General features: G+C 38.3%; 1 protein-coding gene across 1 annotated transcript in view; it reads left to right on the forward strand.

Annotated features, from left to right (window-relative positions):
• Nucleotides 1–21,597, forward strand: part of LOC127618036 (cartilage acidic protein 1-like) — a 43,537-nt gene that overhangs the window by 14,681 nt on the left and 7,259 nt on the right. The window contains exons 7-11 of the mRNA XM_052090256.1: nt 92–237; nt 15,734–15,870; nt 17,738–17,820; nt 18,790–18,890; nt 20,837–21,005. Of these exons, the coding sequence (XP_051946216.1) occupies nt 92–237; nt 15,734–15,870; nt 17,738–17,820; nt 18,790–18,890; nt 20,837–21,005 (636 nt within the window). The remainder of the gene's footprint in view (nt 1–91; nt 238–15,733; nt 15,871–17,737; nt 17,821–18,789; nt 18,891–20,836; nt 21,006–21,597) is intronic.

The following is a 21,597-nucleotide window of genomic DNA, read 5'->3' on the forward strand; positions in this document are numbered from 1 at the left end:
TTCTTAATGATTCCTTGGACAAATTTGGAATGCATTAAACCTTTTTGCAGTACACTGGAAATGGGGGATGTTTTGCTTTTTGTTGTCTCAGGGGTCGATGACCCGATGCAGCATGGTCGTGGAGTGGCGTTAGCAGATTTTAATCGGGATGGGAAGACAGACATCGTCTATGGAAACTGGAATGGGCCGCATCGTCTGTTCCTACAGCTCGGCAACAATCGCAAGCAAAGGTTTAAGGTGGGGTTGGTGAAATCACAACTTAAGTTTCCATTTGCTATAATGAAGATTGTAAGGGGAGATTCACAAAACAGTTGCATCACTTTTGAGCATGGTTTTTCGATTTTCCTCACTAACCATACGCAACCCAGTTTACCAAACACTAAATAGCTGAAATAGTGCTGCCCCACGAATATTTCAATTACAGTAAGAAATTGTTTTTTTTAGCGCAAACTTTATTTGTAAATTTAAGCCCGTTATAGATCCTGTCTCATTCACAAAATTCTGCAAATACCTCAAATGTCCATAGATCATGGCAGCCCTTAAAGTTGGCATGAAATGAAAATTCACTCTATTTATTTTCTAAATGCATATTATTGATCTTATTGTGAAATGATTAATCCATGCATATGCTTTAATATTTTATTTTTTTTACCTCTTAATCTTTAATCAAATTTTAAAAACTTGATCTTCCAGTGAAACGACAGACTTCTCTCTGGTGATGTATGCAGGACTTCAATCATTTAGTCCGCTTAAACCCTGCCCCTGTCTTATAAATACCACAACCTTGCGTAGAGTTGAAAGAAGCATCAATCGCATGTTGGTGAAGATGGCAAGGTGTTTTCATCTCTTTTCCTTCAAAACTATTGTTCCTTAACCCAAACTTCCTTGGTTATAGGTCAGCTGACTTGAATTGACATTTAGAATAGGAGGATTAACGGCAAATTTGCGGTTGTGTTAGAAACATTTTACGTCTGATTTGCTGAGGTGATAACTAATGAAAACAACACTTTGGATGCCGCTGGAGTTTATTTACATTTTTGAATGCAGTTATCTTGGGATGTGCAGCATGAGTAAGTGTTTTCGTTTTTTAATTTTATATTTAGTGTATTGTGATTTCAAAATGTTAAAATATGGTTATCTTTTATTAATTCGTTTTTCAACTGCTACAGACTCTTCGTAAGCAAAGACCGCGATGTGCTTGTGCGTTTGTTAAAGTTTTGATCATAAATGTGTTGAGATCACAGCTCTGTTTCACTGATTACCGGCTCTGACTCTAGCAGCATGGTGGTAGGGGTGTGCGTGTCTGCTGCAAACTCTAATTCACATCTGCCTCCATTCCACTATGCAACACTCATATTTTCACAATCCAATCATCAACCAATGGATAAACTCAAATCACCTGCCAAATAATTTTTACTTGTTCGATAAGCTGTTTCACTTGGAAATACGTCATGATACGGAAGTCGGTCACAACTTTCTGTTTCATGTCCATTTTAAGCCCAAAGTATACTTTTCAGAGATGGGACCAAGTCACACATGTGCAAGTCTCAAGTAAGTCTCAAGTCTTAACCTTCAAGTCTCAAGTAAGTCCCAAGTATTTTTTTCTTGGGCAAGTCAAGTCAAGTCACAGGCTATGTCCAAGTCAAGTCCAAGTCAAGTCACAGGCTATGTCAAGTCAAGTCAAGTCACAGGCTAAGTCAAGTCAAGTCCAAGTCAAGTCACAGGCTATGTCAAGTCAAGTCCAAGTCAAGTCACCTTATTATTGTAATTTTACCTGCAGAATCTGATCATAATAAAGTGAAAAGACAAGATATAAGTAACTGTCAGTAAATTACAATACTCATGTTCAGTAAAATACATCATGGAATCAAACAAAATTGTAACTTCATAAAATTATTTATTTTTCACTTCTGCCAACAGTGTTTGAAATGTTTTAAATTTTCAACATTGAGTCCATAAAACAAATAACAGCTTAACATCCAACAGACTCCTCTCTGAACACCTCCCTCTCTCTCTCTCAAACACAGTTACATACATTAAACTTTGTTACATTTCTCCTCTCTCTCTCTCTCACACACACTCACTCTCTCTCTCTCTCACACACACACACACACACACACACACACACACACACACACACACACACACACACACACACTCTCTCTCCCACACTCACACACACTCTCTCTCCCACACCCACACTCACTCACTCACTCTCGCGCTCACACACACACACACTCACTTTCGCGCTCTCACACTCCCACACCCACACTCACTCACACAGAGTATATCCATAAGCCTATTTTTGCAGTGTCTGTGAGTGGGAAACGTTGAGGTACCAGCGCGCGTGAACGTCATGGCAACGTACAAAACAAAGTACCTCGCGCGGGAAACACAACATAAATGCGCGTAACTAACGTAAATCAAGCAGGCTATGCAGCATAAGCCACGAAGTGTTGGCGAAATATAAAAATTAATGGACAGATTTTTTTTTTCCAGAAAACTTCTTGCACAAAATAAATTCAAGCACTTTCAAGGACCTGTATCTATGTATGTTTATTTTCAAGAACTTTCCAGGGCCTTGAATTTTATTTTTCAGATTCACAAACTTTCAAGGATTTCAAGGACCCGTGGGAACCCTGCTATTATTACATTAGCTAACTACCAACTAACCAGATAAAATTAACAAATTGACAAGCACTTACTGGGCAGAATGGCTCTTCAAATGGCGGACGAAATTGGAGGTTGTCGTCTGGCTGTCCGCGATCTTAACGTTGCATGTCTTGCAAAGCGCTGTTCGTCTTTTGCCATCTTGATAATAATTTTTGAAGCCGAAAGCGATGACCCTCGGTAACGTTACTCCTCCGGCTGACATGTTGATGTTATCTGATCTAAGTGGGTGTGGTGTGCGTAAGGTACGAGAGGGCATGGCTGATGATAGCCTATAGTGTCATGATCCAATCATGACAAAACTATTCTCAGCCTGCGCTCCAGCTGGATCAACTTTATTTTTTAAAATAATTTATATATTTTATATTCAAACTGAAAACATGATGTGATTAACACTCAAGTCATTCAAGTCTTCGTGTCTCAAGTCAAGTCAAGTCCCGAGTCTTTAACTTCCAAGTCCGAGTCAAGTCTCAAGTATTTTATTTTTTGTCAAGTCAAGTCACAAGTCATAAAAATAGCGACTCGAGTCGACTCGAGTCCAAGTCACCAAGTCACAAGTCCACATGTCTGATACTTTTGATAGATTTTGACACGAACGCTCTGCGTACAGTCGAACGAGAGTCTGACAAGTATACTCCATTTGATGGTTCGCAGATACACAGGCAGTTGGCAAATGTGCGCTTGGACGGTTGTTGTTGTTTTTAAATTCATCTCCTGTTATTTACCAGCGATTACATCTTTAAGCATTTCTTCGTGAGCGCATGCGCATTCTTCATGTTCAAAGATGCGTGGTTAGAAAAACCTGGCTGCCCGCGTTCAGTGCTCGGGCACTCGGCTGATGACTAGATTTGCGTCACACATACACATCTGCGTCTGTGCAAAGTATACTTTGGGCTTTATTCATCAAATGCTGATCAAATGATGCTGATAAAATAATTATAACTAGCCATATAATTAGAAGTGCTAAGTATGAAACTTCTTAATACTTAATAAATGTAATAGTAAAGTTTGAATTCCCATTGACTTTAGGATGGGGAACCTTTTTCCTATTAAATGTCATTTGAGTATTTACAAATTATTTGCGGGTCATACAATTGTTTGTATTTGGGGTTGTAGGTTGAAATTAACGTATGCATTCAATTACATGCTCACGCAACAAGAAAACCTGTAAAAAGGTTTTGTATTATACAATATTTTGCGTTTGTTATTATTTAAAAATTATTGTAATCATTATTATTAATTTTTTTTATATATTTTTTTGCTTATCAAATTAAAATGGTCTCGCAGGACTTATACGACCCTGATACCGGATGTTATCCACCCCAGACATGGATTGATAGAAAGTTATGCATTTAAAATGTAATTGCAAGCACTGGTAAAAAAAAAAAATTCCTTAATCACATGCAAATCTAGTTTTGCTTTTATTAGATGTGAATATACTGATTGGTAGCCTTCACTTTTCATTTGTGCAATTATTTATAGTGTCATGCAGAACAAGACGTGATCCCTGTAGTTTGTGCTATATAATTAAATCCTTCTGACAGAAGACAGAATAACATCTGCTGCCTGATTGGAGTATTAAATTATTTTCTAATCAATGTTCTATTGTTTGCAAATGACAAGACCCTTGTTTCAGCTGGTAGATCACAGTAATTGTAATTAATCTCACAGGTTACGATCTCGGACCTCCCTATGTTTCCTGAGACTCACAGGAGAAAACACCCAGGAATGAATCCATTCATGCCTTGCAAACAGTAGCTGCCAAATGTCTAAGCCAGTGTGGCAAGCATATAGTGGTGCGCAAGAGAGCTAAAGTGTCTGAATAAAAAGGAATTATGAATTTGCTCCTGTTCCAGAGAGAACCTGAGAAGCAGGTGTCAGTCCCTCATCTTGATTAAAAATCTAACATATGTATGCAGAGAGGACCACCCTGCTGCCATACAAATGTCTTCCAAGGATGCACCTCTAGCTAAAGCCCATGAGGATGCCATGCTCCTCGTGGAATGGGCTTGAAAACCTGAAGGCGAAGGTAAACCGTGTGCTTTGTAAGCACTCGGTTGCATCAATAAGCCAATTAGACAGTCTTTGCTTGGACACTGAAACACCTCTGTTGCTTCCACCAAAGCACACAAACAACTGTTCTGACTTACACCACTGGCTAGTACGGTCAACATGAACTTGCAGCGCCAGAACTGGGCAAAGCATATGTAACCTTTCATGCGCATCCGACTCAAATGTGGGAGGACAGAAAGCCTGAAAATGAATTGTCTGCAAGTGAAACAATGTAGAAATAACCTTGGGTAAATAGCCCAAACGAGGTCTTAACACAACCTTTGAATACCCTGGCACAAAATCCATACACAAAGGATTGACCGACATGGCATGCAATGGCCTTCATGCCTATACTAATGTGGCTGGTTCAATGGAATTGAATTAGGATTTAATAATGTTTCTGCCTTTTTATTTTATTCAGGCATAAATAATGAGCACCCTGAAATACATTTACAGCATTTTGAATGGGGAAGAGTGTGTGAGAATTGGGGGATCTTTATTTGAGAAAACTGGTGCGCCACAAAGGCCCCAGCATTTTTTTATGGGGGGACAACGTGTGGTGCTTATGTTCACTGTGTGTTTTGTGTACACTTGTACATGAAGAACGTCGAATTCTCGAGACCTTTGTTCATGGATACAGAGGCTAAATTCAGGATGCGTTTTTTTTTTGCGGTTGTGTTAGAGACAAAGCACAAGCTGTGGGGGGATACTGAACCATATTCTGGCTGCCGGGTGTACAACAGTGAACACATCCTGATACTCTCCGAAGGGCAAACAAGACCGAAACCGATACATTTGTATGGTCCTGTTTCATTCACTGAATGGGGGCTCACCCTATATTTCACCCCAAGTCCATCAGGCATGCTTCTAGTGTCCTGTCGGCCATTTAAAAGGTGCCGGGCCAACATCCAAATGCCTACGCAGATGCGCCCATTATGGCGGGAATGTACGAGGACCCCAATTCTTCTGAGGGGTGCAAAACTAACTTTATGCGGCTCTCTGGTATGACTTTGAAGAGCCTGAACTTGAGTGAACTGGAGCTGCAATGGTCATCAAAGGAAACCACTGTGCAGGCCTCAGGGCTAGGGCGCAAATGCCCAAGTGTAAACTCCATGGGAGAACATCGAGCCGAATCAGGGAGGAGTGACAGAGCGGACCGAAGGTCGGCCTGCTGCTCAGCTCCCAACTCCTCTGCATCCACGCTGGCCTCCCACAAGTCACACAGCCACATGGTGCTGGCAGACACGCGGCCAGCATGAGCACTCAGCTTGACAGAATCCCTTTCAAAGGAGGCAAGCCTTTTGCGGGGTGTCCTGACATTTATCAAATCACACTGCGGGCAATCCTAAACCTCCAACGTGGCCTCCGCTTGGTGAAACCCCAAACAGGAAACGCGCGTTGTGGGAATCCTCACCGACAACTTCTTAAAATCGATCCTGTGTTGCCACTCAAAAGGGAAAAATAATAATCCTAGCTTCAACGTGAGTTGCTAGTATAACACGGGCCAGACAAGATCGTGCACTGAAGAACAGAAAATCTAACTCGATGGCGTGAAAGCTAGCACATTTTGGAGCCTGTGATGTAGCACACTAGGGTGCATCGCTTAAGTGCCATCAGCCAATATGCTGTCATGATGGAATAAAGGCTACATCCCAACCATGAAGCATGGTGGTGGCAGCATCATGTTGTGGGGGTGCTTTGCTGCAGGAGGGATTGGTACACTTCACAAAATAGATTGCATCATGAGGAAGGAAATTGATGTGGATATATTGAAGCAAGACATATCTCAAGACTTCAGCCAGAAAGTTAAAGCTCGGTCGCAAATTGGTCTTCCAAATGGACAGTGACCCCAAGCATACCTCCAAAGTTGTGGCAAAATGGCTTAAGGACAGCAAAGGTAAGGTATTGGAGTGGCCATCACAAAGCCCTGACCTCAGTCTGATTGAAAATTTGTGGGCAGAACAGAAAAAGCATGTCCGAGCAAGGAGGCCTACAAACCTGACTCCATTACACCAGTTTGGTCTGGAGGAACTGGCCAAAATTCCAGCAACTTATTGTGGGAGGCTACCCAAAACATTTGACCAAAGTTAAACAATTAAAGGCAATGCTACCAAATGCAAACAAATTGTATGTAAACTTCTGACCCACTGGGAATGTGATGAAAGAAATAATAGCTGAAATATATAATTATCTCTATAATTAGAGATATATCTTATTATATATTATCTTTATTTTGTATATCTGACATTTCTCATTCTTAAAATAAAGTAGTGATCCTAACTGACCTAAGACAGGGAATGTTTTCTACAATTAAATGTCTGGAATTGTGAAAAACTTAGTTTAAATGTATTTGGCTATGGACTGTAGGAATTATAATAATTTATCTGTCAGAACAGTTCTGTAGGGACCGTTCACACCAAACATATTTTTGCATCCCCTGCACGGTTTATAATGTGTGTTTTTGCTGTATGTTTACATGTGTTAGGCGGACCATTGTGTAGCATTGTTTAGATGACATGTCAATTTAAAAGAAAAGTTAAAAGTTGAACTGCTGAACTGAAGCTATTACGCAAGGACTCATTCGGTGTGAACAACCCCTAAGTTTACCTGGAGGTTGCCAAGATGTGTGGTTACAGATGCGTGTGTGCAGGCTATTTATGACTTTCAATGCCCAAGATGAAAGTATGAATGCCCCAGTGTGTGTCCATTTGACTTGTCTGTGACTGACTGTATATTTCATTGAAGAATGTACAGTATGTTTGACGTGTGTGTGTGTTATGGATGGAGCAGGGCTATGTGTGTAAATCTTCTCTGACTTCTCTCTTCTCTGGTTTATCCCTGTGTTAGCAGCAGTGATTGACTCATTTAGCAGAGAGATACATGTCAGCAGGGAGTTGTTTTATGGGGGTCAATTGTTGGGCTAATGTCTCATGGGAACACTTACAGAGGGATCTGTGCTGGTGAAATGCAGCACGGAATATTGTGACCTTTGCCATCTATAATTGAGATGTGATGAAGATACTCTGTTTCATGTGCCCAAGCACATTCGATTTTAAGTCATCACACAATCTGGGTGACCAGATTATTTTAGAACTGTGAATTTTTAATGGGATGTGGGAGGTTCCCACCCACCCATATTTCAAACTATGATTGGATTAACACTAGTTTATTTCATTGTATTTATGGTAATGATAATGCCACATCTTTAGTTTAAGTCTAGTGTGTTTTAAGCCTAGGTGCCCTCTTTCTAGGTAACACCCTACAGTTTTATTTTGTCTTGCTCAATTTTGAACCAACTCAAATGCAAATAGCTTCAAATAACAGCACATTGTTTCTGTAGATTTGGACAACTTGGTATTTAACGAAACAACAAACTTTTTTGGATTAAAGTTTTTTACAATATGCATTAAGGGAATTTATTATTATTATTTGGTGCTGGGATTGGTCACCATTTCTTTTCACAATTTTGAATAACCTTTTAGCTGTTTGCCATTAATCTTGCAGTGTAACAAATTGATTTTTTTAAAAGTACAAATATTCCATATCTCAGTTGGAATAAGCAAGGTAAAAATAAATATATATACAGGTGAAACTCGAAAAATTAGAATATCGTGCAAAAGTTCATTAATTTCAGTAATTCAACTTAAAAGGTGAAACTAATATATTATATAGACTCATTACAAGCCAAGTAAGATATTTCAAGCCTTTATTTGATATAATTTTGATGATTATGGCTTACAGCTTATGAAAACCCCAAATTCAGAATCTCAGAAAACTAGAATATTGTGAAAAGGTTCAGTATTGTAGGCTCAAAGTGTCACACTCTAATCAGCTAAACACCTGCAAAGGGTTCCTGAGCCTTTAAATGGTCTCTCAGTCTGGTTCAGTTGAATTCACAATCATGGGGAAGACTGCTGACCTGACAGTTGTGCAGAAAACCATCATTGTCACCCTCCACAAGGAGGGAAAGCCTCAAAAGGTAATTGCAAAAGAAGTTGGATGTTCTCAAAGTGCTGTATCAAAGCACATTAATAGAAAGTTAAGTGGAAGGGAAAAGTGTGGAAGAAAAAGGTGCACAAGCAGCAGGGATGACCGTAGCCTGGAGAGGATTGTCAGGAAAAGGCCATTCAAATGTGTGGGGAGCTTCACAAGGAGTGGACTGAGGCTGGAGTTACTGCATCAAGAGCCACCACACACAGATGGGTGCTGGACATGGGCTTCAAATGTCAAACGTCTTACCTGGGCTAAAGAAAAAAGAACTGGTCTGTTGCTCAGTGGTCCAAAGTCCTCTTTTCTGATGAGAGCAAATTTTGCATCTCATTTGGAAACCAAGGTCCCAGAGTCTGGAGGAAGAATGGAGAGGCACACAATCCAAGATGCTTGAAGTCCAGTGTGAAGTTTCCACAGTCTGTGTTGGTTTGGGGAGCCATGTAATCGGGCTGGTGTTGGTCCACTGTGCTTTATTAAGTCCAGAGTCAACGCAGCCGTCTACCGGGACATTTTAGAGCACTTCATGCTTCCTTCAGCAGACAAGCTTTATGGAGATGCTGACTTCATTTTCCAGCAGGACTTGGCACCTGCCCACACTGCCAAAAGTACCAAAACCTGGTTCAATGACCATGGTATTACTGTGCTTGATTGGCCAGCAAACTCGCCTGACCTGAACCCCATAGAGAATATATGGGGCATTGCCAAGAGAAAGATGAGAGACATGAGACCAAACAATGCAGAAGAGCTGAAGGCCGCTATTGAAGCATCTTGGTCTTCCATAACACCTCAGCAGTGCCACAGGCTGATAGCATCCATGTCACGCCGCATTGAGGCAGTAATTAATGCAAAAGGGGCCCAAACCAAGTACTGAGTACATATGCATGATTATACTTTTCAGAGGGCCGACATTTCTGTATTTAAAATCCTTTTTTTTTATTTTATTTTTTTATTGATTTCATGTAATATTCTAATTTTCTGAGATTTTGAATTTGGGGTTTTCATAAGCTGTAAGCCATAATCATCAAAATTATATCAAATAAAGGCTTGAAATATCTTACTTTGCTTGTAATGAGTCTATATAATATATTAGTTTCACCTTTTAAGTTGAATTACTGAAATTAATGAACTTTTGCACGATATTCTAATTTTTCGAGTTTCACCTGTGTGTGTATATATATATATATATATAGCTGCTAGCACTGATGACTGGCTCAAGCACAACTGTTCCATTTCCACCCGGGGGCTTTTGGAAATAATGCAAGGTGGACACATGCATTTGGCATTTTACTTTATTTTGAAGCAATTTGAGTAAATATAAGAGGGCTATTTTAAAGTCTGTTGTAAGAGCCACACTTCCTGCTGACAGGTGGTGGTGCTATGACTGTGATCCAAAATAGTCAAAGCAATGTGATTAGCCCCTACGACTAAACATACATCTCTACTTTTATCGAAATCACACATTGTACACAGAAGATATGTTTTAATAATTAGCCTCATTAATTTAATGCCTCGCCGTGGCAACATCGTGCAATTTATTTATTTTTTAATTTTTTTTTATTTATTATCATTTGAATTATATATATAATATATATTTGTTTTTTTTTAATTTAGCATCTTCAATGTCTTAATGTGTGGCATAACAATATGGTGACAGTCTCATGAATCACCTAGGAGTATTGAAAATTCAGAGACTAACATATTTAAAAGATCCAAAATGGCCGACTTCTGTTTGGTTGGACCTAATGACTGTAATTATGAAAGTTGTTGTAATGAGAAGTGTGTGAATATATGTATATATTTTGGTGACTAGTTGAAAATTGGGGTGCTACAGAGGCCATCTTACACACCCATTTCAAAGGGGGCACTATAGAGCCCCCCACACACACACACACACACAGGCCCATAAGTTAACTTTTATCCAGATGTAATGGCCAATGACTCTCAATGATGAAAATTAAGAAATTTGCCTTAACACCCAAATATAGGAAGAAAGGAATAATAACAATGAATGTGTTGCCATGGCAACAGTATTTATGCTTTTTGTGTTTTTTTTTTTTTTTTTTACCTTTCCTTTAGTGTGTATCATAGCTCTTTGTACATGTCAAAGGTCTGCAAAGTTACAAAGCACAAAGTCTATGCAAAAGGGAGTTATTCTCTCCCAAAGAAAACACAGCTCAAGAACTACACGAAACAACTGGTTTGTAGTCCAGCCATTTCTTCCGTAAAGTATCTACGTCACTGTGTAACACATTTGCATAATGCCTGCCTTAGGGCTACTTTGGCCCGCCCTCAAACAAATGTAGTTATAGCCGAGGCCAGGATGAGTTTGGTTAGTGTTGTCGCCATGCCAGAGGATGCGGTTTTCTTCAATGCAAAAGCAAAACCTATTTGTTTGGAATTCTGAAGCAAATTGAAGAATCAGTAGTTAAAATGTATTTTCATTATTTAGCAGTAAAACTACAACCAATGCCACATTTTCAAGATGGTTACTCCTGAAAGATGGTGCAGTTCCCACTTTGTTGGGACAATCTGGTGCTTCAGGATCACAACCTGTATGTAGGCTTGATTATTTGTGGATTTATCTGCTACCGAGAGTTCAAATTCAGAGTTTTGTATTGTAGCTACGGTGTCCACCCAGTGCACAGCTGTAGGGCTCTGCTAACCTGCTAGCTAATGTTATTGTGTTTAAATAGTTTTGCTAATTGGCTGGGGGTCCACTTTTACATACAATTAATTAGAATTATGCAGATTGTTTGTCGTTCTTACTATCATGAATGGTGATCAAGTGTGGAGATGAATTTATTTGTAGAAATGGTAATTTTACATCTGCAATCAACGGTATTGCTAACGTGCCATGTAATGTTATTGTTTTGGTAAGGGTTTACTCTTCAGCTCTGGGCCGGTTTTACCTAAAACTGTGTAACAGAATGGTTGATCTCAAGAGTCTTATATAATTGCCAGCTGTAATGTTTTGGCCACTATTGGTAGTCCAGAGCTATCTTGCTCACTAACTCTCGAATACCTCCGGTAATGGCCAACTGGGAGTAAGCCTCTGTTCAGATCTCGAAAAAAAAATTCAGCTAACCCATTCCAGAAAAAGATGACTAACTTGTCTACTAGCTTGTTAGGTTCACAATAATCAACAGTGTACTTGTAAGAAAGCTACAAAGTTAAAACTTGCCAATGTGAAACATCCTGCTCAAGCCGTGCTTGCAAAGGCGATTCGGGTCGATCAGCTTGTTCTTTCAAGCTTTCCTTATTTCATTCATTATTGGACTTGGGCTAGAGCTGGATGGCACTGTTACCATAGTTACAGTAGTGTTTACAGATGCTCACGAAGACTCAGGATCTGAAACTTTATGGTAAGGGGCATTACATTTCCGACACACACTCTATGCGTTTGAACAATCACAACAGATTAGGCCAGCTGACCAATCAGAGCAGACTGGGCTTTTTCGGAAAGGTGGGCTTTAAAGAAACAGGAGGTAAATCAGAGCATTTGAGCCAGAGGAAGGAGAGAGGGAAAAAAAAATTACAGTATCAAAAAATTATGTTTAGTTTTTTAACATTAAAGCATGTAAACCTATTCTAGTAGACCTCCAAAATAAAATTATGAACCTGAAAATGTGTATAATATGGGCTCTTTACAATATCAAATATCCCTTTACAAATTTACATCAACATTGTCTTGACATTATTCTAAAGATTTTTTAGGCAACTAATATAAACATAAAAGGGCCATTTCAAAGTCTGTTAAGTGCCATACTTCCTGCATACATACAACCGTGACCCACAATAGCCACTTCAATGTGATCAGCTCGCAAGGCCATACATACTGTTACATATTTATGTAAACCACACAATGCATGCAGAAGATATGAGACACATCCTGTTTCTCTTTTTTTTATGTTACTTTATCGTGTTGCCATGGCAACACCATTCAATATATCAAAAATCTGTTTGCATTTAGCATCGTCAATGTCTTGGCGTGATGTTGCCCACATTTGGTGCATGTAACATGAATCACTTAGGAGGAGTATTTCAAATTTCAGAGCATGCATTTTTCAAACACTCTAAAATGGATGACTTTCTGTTGGGCAGAGCTTATGAGTGTCTGCATGAAAGTTGTCCGACTTGATGAGATCTATACATGTACAAAGTTTGGTGACTGTAGCTCAAAAGGGATGTGCTACAGAGCCCTCCGAACATGCCCATATTCTAGTTGCTGCTACACAGCTCCCTCTATATGCCCATTTATGAATGTTTGTCCAAATGGCTGATGACTCTGATGCTTGTGCAAAATTTAATAAGGTTTTGAGCAAGTTAAATGCCCCAAAACCCTCCAAAGCCTTGAATAATATTAAAAAGAATAATCTTTTTGAGAAAAAAAGGGTCTTTGCACTTTCAGTGATTGGGCCCTAAAAAATAATCCATAGAAGAACAATAGGGTACCTGCATTTTCAGTGCTTGGGCCCTAAAAAAACGTAGAATTTTTAAACTCCTGAGACCTGAGTGCAACAGCTGTGTGCATTTTCCATTTTCCTTTTTTGATTTGCAACTAGTAGGCATTAATAAACATGCAAAACAATATATTGTAAGGGGGGTTAAGAACCGGCTTGTCAATATAAATGATATTTAATTAAACTAAAAAACCAAAACACACAAACATAAACACACACATTACGGACATGCCCGTAATTCTCATTGTCACCGGCCACTTTTATCCCTTGCGCGCCAGGTCCCCAATCGGCCTGATGAGGCGCGTGAGGGATAAAGGTGGATAAAGGTGGTCGATATTCCGACCCGGCCCCGCCCCCCTCCGCTCCACATATATAAAATTATTTGAAGAGCAAATAGTTTTCCTAAAAATTGATGTCCTCATAAAACCAAGAAATAGAAAGTCAGATACTGTTTATGTGTCCAAGAGACATTGCAGCTGATTTTCTGTTAAGCCACTTTAGAACAATGTTTATTAGGAAAAGCAAAAAAAAAAAAAAATTAAATGCAAATAATAAATAACAAAAAATACATTTGATTTGAACTTTTTTGTTACAATAATTTTTATTTTATTTTTTAAATTGGCTACAAAATATCAGTGGTTTCTCTTTGCACATTCAAGCAAAGAAGTGATAGCCAGTGCTGGAGCATTTTACTAATCAGAAATTAGCATAAATAATTCTTATACAAGGTAATGGCCAGCAACGTCCATTCACTGCCAAACATGTTAAAATAATTTTTGCATTATAAATTCTTATTCTAATTACTGATTTTTCCCATGTCTGCCAACCATGTTGAGTGGTGCAAACATACTCTGCAGCCTGAAACTGAAGTGTATGAAGTTTTGAGTGTATGCACTTAGCTGCTTGGGTAAGCTATAGGATGCTCCCTATTTCTAGAATGACTTAACCGCCAGTGTGCTGTGCCTCAGAACAGTTTAAATTGCAACTTATTTTCAGCCTAACTCCATTTAAAGCAAAATTGTAAACTTTTGGATGAACCCATTTATTCTCCATTAATGAGATAATGCATAGTAAATATAGGATTTCTATGGAAAGGAAGCCCTATAATCCACTTCCACGATCATTGTGTTTAACAGCGTGCTGTTTAGCAATACAATTTAAAAACTTGACATATAGTATAAAACTTGAAATTCTAGTCTTTTGACTCAAATGGGTTTCAGATCCACTTAAAGATAAACTTAAAGATGCACACACTAATTTTTTCCTCTTTTATATTTTTTACTACTTCTAATTACATAAACTGTAATTTTGAAACATACGGATAAAATCATGACCACTCATGTGAGATGAAGAGTTGGTGTTTCTCCCAAAGTCAAACTCTGCTGAGATCAGTGCAATGTTTATTTGTAACATGACTCGGTGCCTCATAATTTTAACTCTTTAATCACTTCCCAGAATGTCTTGAACTTGGATCAATCAGTTTAAATTAAATTAATATGCATGGCTTATATAGAAGACGAAACATGATATACAGAGTGTGCATTAAGACGTAGGGTCAACCCTTATATTTATTTCCATGTATTATTATAAGTAGTATTAATGGGAACATTAACAGTGGAGAAAGGAAAAAGTTGGACAAAAGGTGGAATCGAACCTGGGTCATCATGCTCGAAAAAAACACATCCACACCACTGCAACAACACTGCTAGAGAAACAGTTTGTCTTTAATTTCTGTGTTTTACATCATACTATTGGAGTGCAAATACACACACAGTTTGGCAGATGCCATTTACACCTAGTGCAAATATTCACTCCGAAATAAGTGTATCCATTGCGGACCATTAGCAATAGAGATGATCAGTATTTACTCAGTCTCAACTGTCACTCCTCTTCTGGGTTCTGTCTAGAGATGGCCATCACGTCTTCTTCAAACAGACAGCAGAAGGTCACATCATGGGCTTTCTCTTGGAGGTTTTATGAGCCCTATAATTAAAACTGGGGTTCATACTTGAGAAAGTGCAGGCATGCTCAATAACTCTTCTATGACTCGTTGCTGCATTACTGAAGCGTGATGACAGCAGTTACTTTCCTCTGCTCCCACTCCCTGAAGTTTTTAGGCTGTGATTTACCTGCAGCTTATTTATTTGTGTCATAGACATCACAGATCTGACTATCCCATTCCTGAAGCTGACCTTTTGTAATTGTTGATGGTACAATACATTCGCCTTTCCCAGTGTAATGTTCAGAGGCAACTAACAGTAAGCCATTGGTTGGTTGATTTATCCAAAATGTGTAAATACTGTGGCATTTTCAACATTGCTCTATTTGTCAAAACCAAACCTTGACCCCTTGTTTTCAGCATCTCGACCAGCCTGTCTAAGTGTAGGAACATTGACCCAACCTCATTTGCATGTTTTTAAAGTGATATGGCACTTTTTGCCAATGCTTGTCTTTTGTGAACTTGTTCTCCTTGGCAGAGATAGCTTGAACTAGTCCTGGATAAAAGGGACTGTGTCAATGTGCCTGTTTGATATTTTGACATCTTTGTTTCTCTGTTCCAGGATATAGCCTCGCAGAAGTTTTCCACGCCTTCTCCTGTTCGCACAGTCATCGCAGCCGACTTTGACAATGACAATGAACTGGAGGTCTTTTTCAACAACATTGCCTACAGAGGACCATCAGCCAACAGACTGTTCAGGTACATTACAAGGACATCTAGCTTGATTTGTAAATTATGTGGTCCCAGAACAATTTTCTCATGACTAAAAGGACAAAGGTTTGGAATATATTGCAGTTTGATCTGGCCAAAGAGACAGAAAGAGCCATCTAACTGACATGTATCTGATCGGTCACAGTCAATTGTGTCATTATGTTGAGTTTAAGGGCTGGATTATCTGAGATATTTTGTACCGCAATAAAAGGCATGACAGTCTCCACGAGCGATTGCACAGAATGAAGTACTGCATTTACAGAGTCTTAAGTACTGCACAGAAAACCTTAGATTAGACTTTCACAGATATAACTACGTAATCAAAGCAGAATATAAAGTTCTGCTCATGGATGTCCACTTTACTTGCTTCGACGTGCCTCAAATGAAACAGAATATCTTTAAAAGATTTCATGTCTCTAACCTGACAAACTCTTCAACTATCACCATGTGAATACCTCTCTTTTTCCATCAAAAAAAGTGAGTGCTTTACTAGTTTTTTTTAATCATATGCAGAAATCCCACATCTTCATCAACAGAGTAAGGGCAACATAACATTGGCTGTTAACACCCCAAGCGCTTTAGTTCTTGTTTCCTATCGGTCCAAACAAGCAGTGAGTGCCTGCTTAAAGAGAAGGGAGTGTGTCTGTGTGCAGTTTCGGGCTCACCTGAGGCTCTGTGCGCACCGCGCGCTGTATATCCTCTGGTGATGTCAGCATAAATAGCTAATCACATATCGATGCATTACCGGTATACGGCACTTGTGTTAAGCAATGTCTGCAACAAGTGTCTGTTTTGTAAACGTTTTTGACCATCGCTGTTGTAATTGACTGCGTAAAGAAAAAGCTCCCAGATAGGAGATTTAAATGACGCAGGGGTTTCTCTCTTGCGGCTTGTTTTCTCCGCTTGCCATTTTGCCAACTAACGCGTGCAGAACTGTGATGTCATCAACTGATTTAACATACTAACAGTTAATAGGACAGCTTCTCTCTGTAGAAAATGTACCCACTTGAAACACAGGCAGTGTGTGTCAATCTACAGAGCCATACAGGTGCATTAGCGGAGGTTACAACTTTGCATGTCTATTTGGTGAGAGAGAGCAAGAAGGAGCGAGAGATGTATTTGTGTGTGTGTATATGAATGTGTGTAAATGTATATGTTTATTTACTGCATATATATATATATATATATATATATATATATATATATATATATATATATATATATATATATATATATATATATATATATATATATATATACATTGGCAGCCAAAATGATCTTCCAAAGCACACTATAATAGTTATGTAATATATGTATTTCTGTAACATTTACATTGTAAGGCAGGAAATAATTATGGAAACTCTTTCCATTTTGAGGATTTGGTGGTAAGCCCAGTCTGTACAACATGCTAAAGTCCAACACCCCGACCTCAACTCTACCTGATGGGAAAGTCCCTGTACATCTAACCCTCACCATTACACATGTTTTCTAATGAGAACACTGTAATATTAAACAAAATATTTTTTTCTAATTTGATTCTAATCCCATACTCAAACATTTTAGACCCCCAGTTCTCAGAAAGCATAGCCTTTAGCACTTTGTATAAAAAAACATAGAAGCAACTCTGTTAGCTTTTTTAGTCATTCAAATACTAGAAAGTATGAACTACCAGACTTAGAAATGTTTTCATTAATTCAATACTGTGAGGGTTTTCATGAGTCTGTAAATGAATCTCTCCTTTGGGACTTGTTGTATAACATGGAGCTGACAAGGTGCGTTTGTCTTTGACTGTTTCTTTGTGTGGAGCTGTCTCAAACCAAAAGCCAGAATAAGCAATTCATCTTTACCATGGCAGAGTTTCACGGAGAGAACATGGAGATCCACAGATTGAGGAGCTGAACATCGGGGAGGCCGCGGAACCAGATGGACGTGGAACTGGTATGAACGGTTTGGCTCAGTCATTCCATCGAAATTTAGGGCTGTTTATTTTATAAAACTAAATTTTTTGCCAAAAAATAAATAAATAAAATCCATGAGTTTTGGAATTTATAAATTTAAGATGGTTCCCCATACAATCACTTGAAAATGATCCAGGATGTGTAATGTCATTTTGATTTATTAAGGATTAGGAGTGAGCTATATAACAGAGATTGATGTGGTGCTAAAATCCGTCTCAGGTGATCAGATCACAAGTGGTCAGCGCTAAACAGGATCCAACACTTTTTGTTTAAATGATGGTGACCACATCACATTTTTTGTGTAAACTCTCATGTCTCAATACATTCTTGATAAAAGCGGAGAACCGCCTACTCACTTGTCAATCAATAATTGTTTTAAATGTTGCAGGTTACATGCAGGGACTGGCCTGCACTGCACATATTCCGTGTGTTGTTGTTGGGTTAAAATTATACATAAGGTGTGTGTGTGTGTGTGTGTGTGTGTGTGTGTGTGTGTGTGTGTGTTGGGTTAAAATTATACATTGTGTGTGTGTGTGTGTGTGTGTGTGTGTGTGTGTGTGTGTGTGTGTGTGTGTGTGTGTGTTTATATATATGTGCCTAGTAGAGGAGGATGAGCTTCCACAGACAGTTGCCTGAGTCTGGTTCCTCCAAGGTTTTTCTTTTTAAATAGCTTTATGGAGTTTTTTTTCTTGCCACTAGATGGCGTTATAAATCCAGTTTTGTGTGTTACTGTAGTTGTGAATAACACCTTTAGTCAGCATTTAGTATTGAGCGCAAACACCACCCTTGATCAAGTCATCATTATAAGAAAGTCACTGGAATAATTGAAATGCTAGAATCAGTCTAAAGTGTAAGATTTTACGTTATATGTTGTTTAAGATGGGGAAACAACAGTTGTTATCATATCTGTGATTCAGTTCCTGTCTGAGGAGATATATTTCTCTTTCAGGAGCAGCTGTGACTGATCTTGATGGAGATGGACAGTTGGATCTGTTGATTACACACGGGGAAAGTGCGGCTCAGCCCATCTCTTTGTATAGAGTCACACAGGTAAGGACATGCGTTTTAAACTGGTGATGTTTTCGACACTTTTAAATTGGCAGTGCACAATAGGCTTCTCAAAGAGAAAATGTTATTGCTCAGAGGTTGATATTATAGAGCATATGAGACTTAAAGGAATAGTTCACCCAAAAACGATAATTTACTCACCCTCATGCACCCCAGATGTGTATGACTTTCTTTCTTCTGCAGAACACAACTGAATAATTTTTGAAAATAATATCCCAGCTCTGTAGGTCCATTCAATGCATTTGAATGTTGACCAGAACTTTGTAGCCCAAAAAGCACATAAAAGCAGTATAAAAGTAATCCATATGAATTCAGTAGTTAAGTCTAGCAGTATGATAGGTGTGGGAGAGAAACCGGTCAATATTTAAGTATATTTTTTAACAATAACTGACCACTTTCACTTTCACATTCTTTTTGTTTTTGGCAATAAATATTTTTATGCATATTATTGCCACCTATTGGGCAGGGAGGAGAATTTATTGCAAAAGAGGACTTCAATATTAGAATAAACTTTATCTTTATATAGCGCCTTCAAAGGTAGCTTCTCAAGGCGCTTTACATACAGAAAAGTACAAGAAATAAGAATAAAAATGCAAGAGGAAAAAATAAATAAAATATACACAATAGAGATAAGATATGATTGAAATGAATTCAGGGTATGTTCTTGTCTAATATCTGATGGATTTGAGTTACACAGTTTAGGAGCATAGGAAAAAAAAAAGCCCTGTCACCCATAGAGGGTAGATGTGTCTGAGGGACAGCTAGGAGACTAGATTTGGAGAAGCGAAGGTTTTGGGGTATAGAGTTAAAAGATCAGACACATACCGAGCCAAACCATGCAAAGTCTTGTAGGTAAGCATGACCATTTTAAAATTGCCCACACCCATCATATCGCTTTTGAAGACAATGATTTAACTACTGTAGTCATGTGGATGACTTGTATGCTGCCTTTATGTGCTTTTTTGAGCTTCAAATTTCATAGCAGAGATATTTTTGTTCTAAAAATCTTAATTTGTCAAAGTCATACATATCTAGGATGGAATGAGGGTGTGTAAATAAATACGATTATTAAAATTTTTGGATGAACTATTCCTTTATGATCCAGTTGTTTTATTGGTTCCGCATTGTCTCCTTAATTACTTGGGAGAAATACAAATAGACACAAATTAGATGATTGACATGAATTTTGAATATATTTATACATTTAATGTGAATGGGATCGCCCAACAGAGCAAAAATTGATCAACCAATGGTGTGTGGCAAGACTATCTGTTTTATTGAGCAATGGCAGATATAGACCATGTTCTTTACATTTTCTAGGTTTTATTTCACTTGTTGTATTCCCGGTCAAAAATGAGCGGCCATTGGAAATAAATGGGTGGGGCTAAAAAAAAAAAAAGTATTCAGGAGCCTGTCCAAACATCTGATGAGCACATATGTGCATGTGTATGTACACTCAAAACCTGTTATAATTACTAGATATCTAGTGAAAATATATTCATAATGAGAGATTTATGTATATTTAAATGGGCTGGGTAAACTACAAGTGAAAAATTAAATGATAATAAAAAAAACAAAAACATTAAAACAAAGCAGTGCGATAAACATACTAGAAAATTGTATGTATGATATTATAGTAAAAAACATTAAATGTTTTTTTTTTTTTTTTTATAAAATTTAAAATTGAGATCCATTAGCTCATTTAATTTAGGCCTATTTTCAATAAATTCCAAAAACCTATTCTAGTTACTAGAAATCAAGTTGAAAAAATATCAATGCAATATATATTGAAACTATATGGATTATGTGAGATTGATAAGCCATTTACTGTAAATGGGTCGGTCATTTGACCCGGGAACACAAGGAGTGGTAGGCAGGGTAGGTTCTGTTTGGACAGGGAGTTTCTAATGGTGGGTTTCTTATTGTAGGGTTCATCTAATAAATGGCTCCGTGTGATTCCACGCACACAGTTTGGGGCTTTTGCTCGTGGGGCTAAAGTGATAGTTTACACCAAAAGAAACGGCCCACACACACGCATCATAGATGGAGGATCAGGGTACTTGTGTGAAATGGAGCCCGTGGCTCACTTTGGGCTAGGTAAGTATTTCTTATTCAGTCTAGCACAAAAATATGGACAAGTGTCATGATTGTCCAACAACAGACTAGTTGATTAGTGAAGACTAGTTTGTCTACCTAAAATGTATATATATCTCAGCGTTTATTTACATACATACATGTGGCAGTGCGGAGGGCGGGCCGGGTCGTGATTCTACACACCCGGTCACTTATCAAGCTAATTAAGCCTCTGATAGGGATAAAGGCTGATTGCGGACGGTGGTGCGGGAGAGAGAGATAGTTTACGGACATGTCTGTCGTGTGTGTGTGTGTGTGTGTGTGTGTGTGTGTGTGTGTGTGTGTGTGTGTGTTTGTCTTTTGTTTAAGTTATTCATTAAAATATTATTTATATTAACAATCCGGTTCTCGCCTCCTCCTTTCCATTGAACTTCGTTACAATACAGTATACTGTATATCCAGGATTGAGGTGTAACGGAATACCTGTAATGGGAATTCGTATTTAAAATACAAAATATAAGTAACGGTTTCCACTACAGTTACAATTTAAATCATTAGAAATTAGAATACAGTTACATTAAAAAGTATTTTGATTACTAAAGAGATTACTTTGCAT

The sequence above is a fragment of the Xyrauchen texanus genome, chromosome 24, assembly GCF_025860055.1.
Source record: "Xyrauchen texanus isolate HMW12.3.18 chromosome 24, RBS_HiC_50CHRs, whole genome shotgun sequence".
Lineage (NCBI taxonomy): Eukaryota > Metazoa > Chordata > Actinopteri > Cypriniformes > Catostomidae > Xyrauchen > Xyrauchen texanus.